General features: G+C 39.4%; 1 protein-coding gene across 1 annotated transcript in view; it reads right to left on the reverse strand.

The window, feature by feature from the left end:
• Positions 1–2,584, reverse strand: part of G2E3 (G2/M-phase specific E3 ubiquitin protein ligase) — a 48,091-nt gene that overhangs the window by 29,276 nt on the left and 16,231 nt on the right. Inside the window, exon 8 of the mRNA XM_019518927.1 lies at positions 1,504–1,620. Coding sequence (XP_019374472.1) covers positions 1,504–1,620 — 117 coding nt within the window. The remainder of the gene's footprint in view (positions 1–1,503; positions 1,621–2,584) is intronic.

A 2,584-nucleotide genomic window follows, 5' to 3' on the forward strand; every position in this document is an offset into this window, starting at 1 on the left:
GGGGAGGGGGGAGAGACAGAAATGACAACTTTGCAGTGCCATGGTGTCTGCAAATTAACTTCCCGTAGGCTGCATGCAACCCACAGGCCATGAGTTTGACAGCCCTGGTACAGGCAATCCCTTGAGAAGTAGAATGGCCTGGGTGATTCATGGCCATAGTTTTACGAAACAAGGTTAATTTAATTGCTACATTAAGTCAGTTCCCATTGGCACCACAGCAGAAGTGGGTCTTCAAGATGCATGTAAAAGTGGAGGAAGTAGGGAGCTTTAATTGATATGTTCAGAAAATATATGTTCCTTGTTCATGGACAAGATAGATGAAAGAACAGATGTTTGTGGGCAAAAGTGATAAATGGCCCTTTTAAAGCAGAAAAGGAGGGATGGACTAGCTGATGCAAAACACGAAGTAGTTGAGCACTGGAAAACCTTGAATATGACGAGTGAAACCTGAATAATGTTGAGAGAGAGAGAAACATAACACATGCAACTTAACTCTAAGCATATTAGGTCTGAACTAAAGAGAAGATATTCCAGAAAAGGTAGCGAAAAATGTAAGATAAGATGGATAAAGACAAACTGGAGTAGAAAAGAAATATATGTAGAAGTACAGATAGCTACAGCAAGAAAACAGGTTACATTAATGTCTCTTAACAGAGAAAAAAGGGCAAAGGACTGGCCCTGACAATACTTCATAGTAAAAATGAGAAAAGATACTGAAATAATACAAAAAGGGTGCATCTACACATATGCTCTAATGTGCATTAGCCTATTTTAATGTGCATTAAAGTGTCACAAAAAGTGTACTTTTGCTAATACACTTTAAAATTAGCTAATGTGCCTTTTAACTTCACAATGGAGATACTAAATGTAATGTGCATTAAGAAAAGGGCATTAGTGAACATGTAGGCATGCAGAGAAGCTGAAAAAACAAAGACGGTAGTAAACAGCCTGGAAGCAGAAGAAAAGTCAAGAATAACAACTGAATGTAGGCCCCTAAAATTTGACTAGAAAGAAGTCATTACAGAGAAAAGTTGTCCTTTGAGATGCTTGAAGTCAGTTTAGAAAACAAGCAAGATAAAGATAGGAAGATCATTCAGAACAAGAATTGTGGAACAGGACTGTCCAACTTCCGAGCAGCTGGGGGTGTTGCAACACGGACCAGTCCTTTGCCCTTTTTTCATATACTGTGTGGGCCACACACAACCCAGACAAGTGCCACTCAGGCCGCATGCTTCACTTTCAAAGAGGAGAGGGATAATGAATCTTATTTTATGAGTTCCAACTTTTATAACCTGGTACATTTATGTTTTTCTGATTATCCACTTTTAAAAGAAAATGTTAAGATTTCACATTATCACGTTCACATGTGTTTTAAAACAGACTCTTAGCTTTCATTGTTTACTTTTAAAAGATACTTCACCACTTTCAGCAACAATATTGCCTAGTATTCCACCTACATCATAGAATATTTAACATACCACCTGAAAAAGCTAATGTTAATACCTATCAGGTTCATTATAATCTCTCCCATTTCTGCAGAGACATCTTCTAATGTCACAGTGTTCGTAACATTGCAGAAGATCTTGATATGCATTCTCCTCGAGTTCCCAGGATGCATCTCTGTAAATATTGAAATCTTGATTAAGAAATGTGTATGTTATAATCTTATTTCTAGCCTTTGTAGAATAGGAAACAAAATTATTTTTTAAAAAAAATCTTTAAAAATCATGTTAACTTGTGATTGCTATGTAAATGAAATGAAACATAATTTGAGATAATGCAACTATATGGTATCCCAACAACAATTAGCTGATAAGGGGGGGAAAGGGGGAAGGAGGCAGCAGGGCAAGAAGAAGGGAATGAAATTTCCACTCCTAGAAATCTTTCTGGGAGGGGAAGCAGTATAAGTATTCTAACCTGCAGTTGGCCCTTCTCCCTGCACCTTCCCCTTCCCCAAACAGGATGCACTCAGTCTGGTAAAGGTGTGGGGAACAGCACCTGCTCCACTCTCTGCAGTCCTCAGGCAGAAGTGGAGCAGAGCAGAGCAAAACGAGCAGAGGATCAATATTCCCCACCCATTCCCCAGATTGGGGGCACTCTAAGTCCTGGGAAACTGGGAAGCCTTCATGATCAGAAGGAGTTAAGCTGCAGAGAAGACCTGGTATTGTCAACACCTAGATCCCTGGCAGATGTGCAAGTAAAGACATGATGGGATCTGATGCGCAATCCCCACAATTATGCTTTCTGCCATGCCACACATCTTATCATAGTACTCTGCAAATTTGATATGTAATCCAAAGAAGTAAACTGCACTTAAAATAATCAATAGCTCTGATTCCTAATATGAGTATCATCAAGTTATCATTGGTTTAAAATTATAATCATATAGAATAAATAAGTATATGTTTTGTTATCTTGCTAAGCTAAAGGGAGGGGCCATCACCACGGAGGACTATATCACAGTTGCTCGGGGATGCAGGGGGGCAGTCAGGAAGGCCAAGGCGGAGATGGAACTGGGACTAGCTTCCTGGATCAAGGACAACAAGAAGTCCTTTTTTAAATACATAGGGGGCAAAAAGAAGGT

This window comes from Gavialis gangeticus, unplaced genomic scaffold (genome assembly GCF_001723915.1).
Source record: "Gavialis gangeticus isolate Ggan-Ray unplaced genomic scaffold, GavGan_comp1, whole genome shotgun sequence".
In the NCBI taxonomy this organism is placed as follows: Eukaryota; Metazoa; Chordata; order Crocodylia; family Gavialidae; genus Gavialis; species Gavialis gangeticus.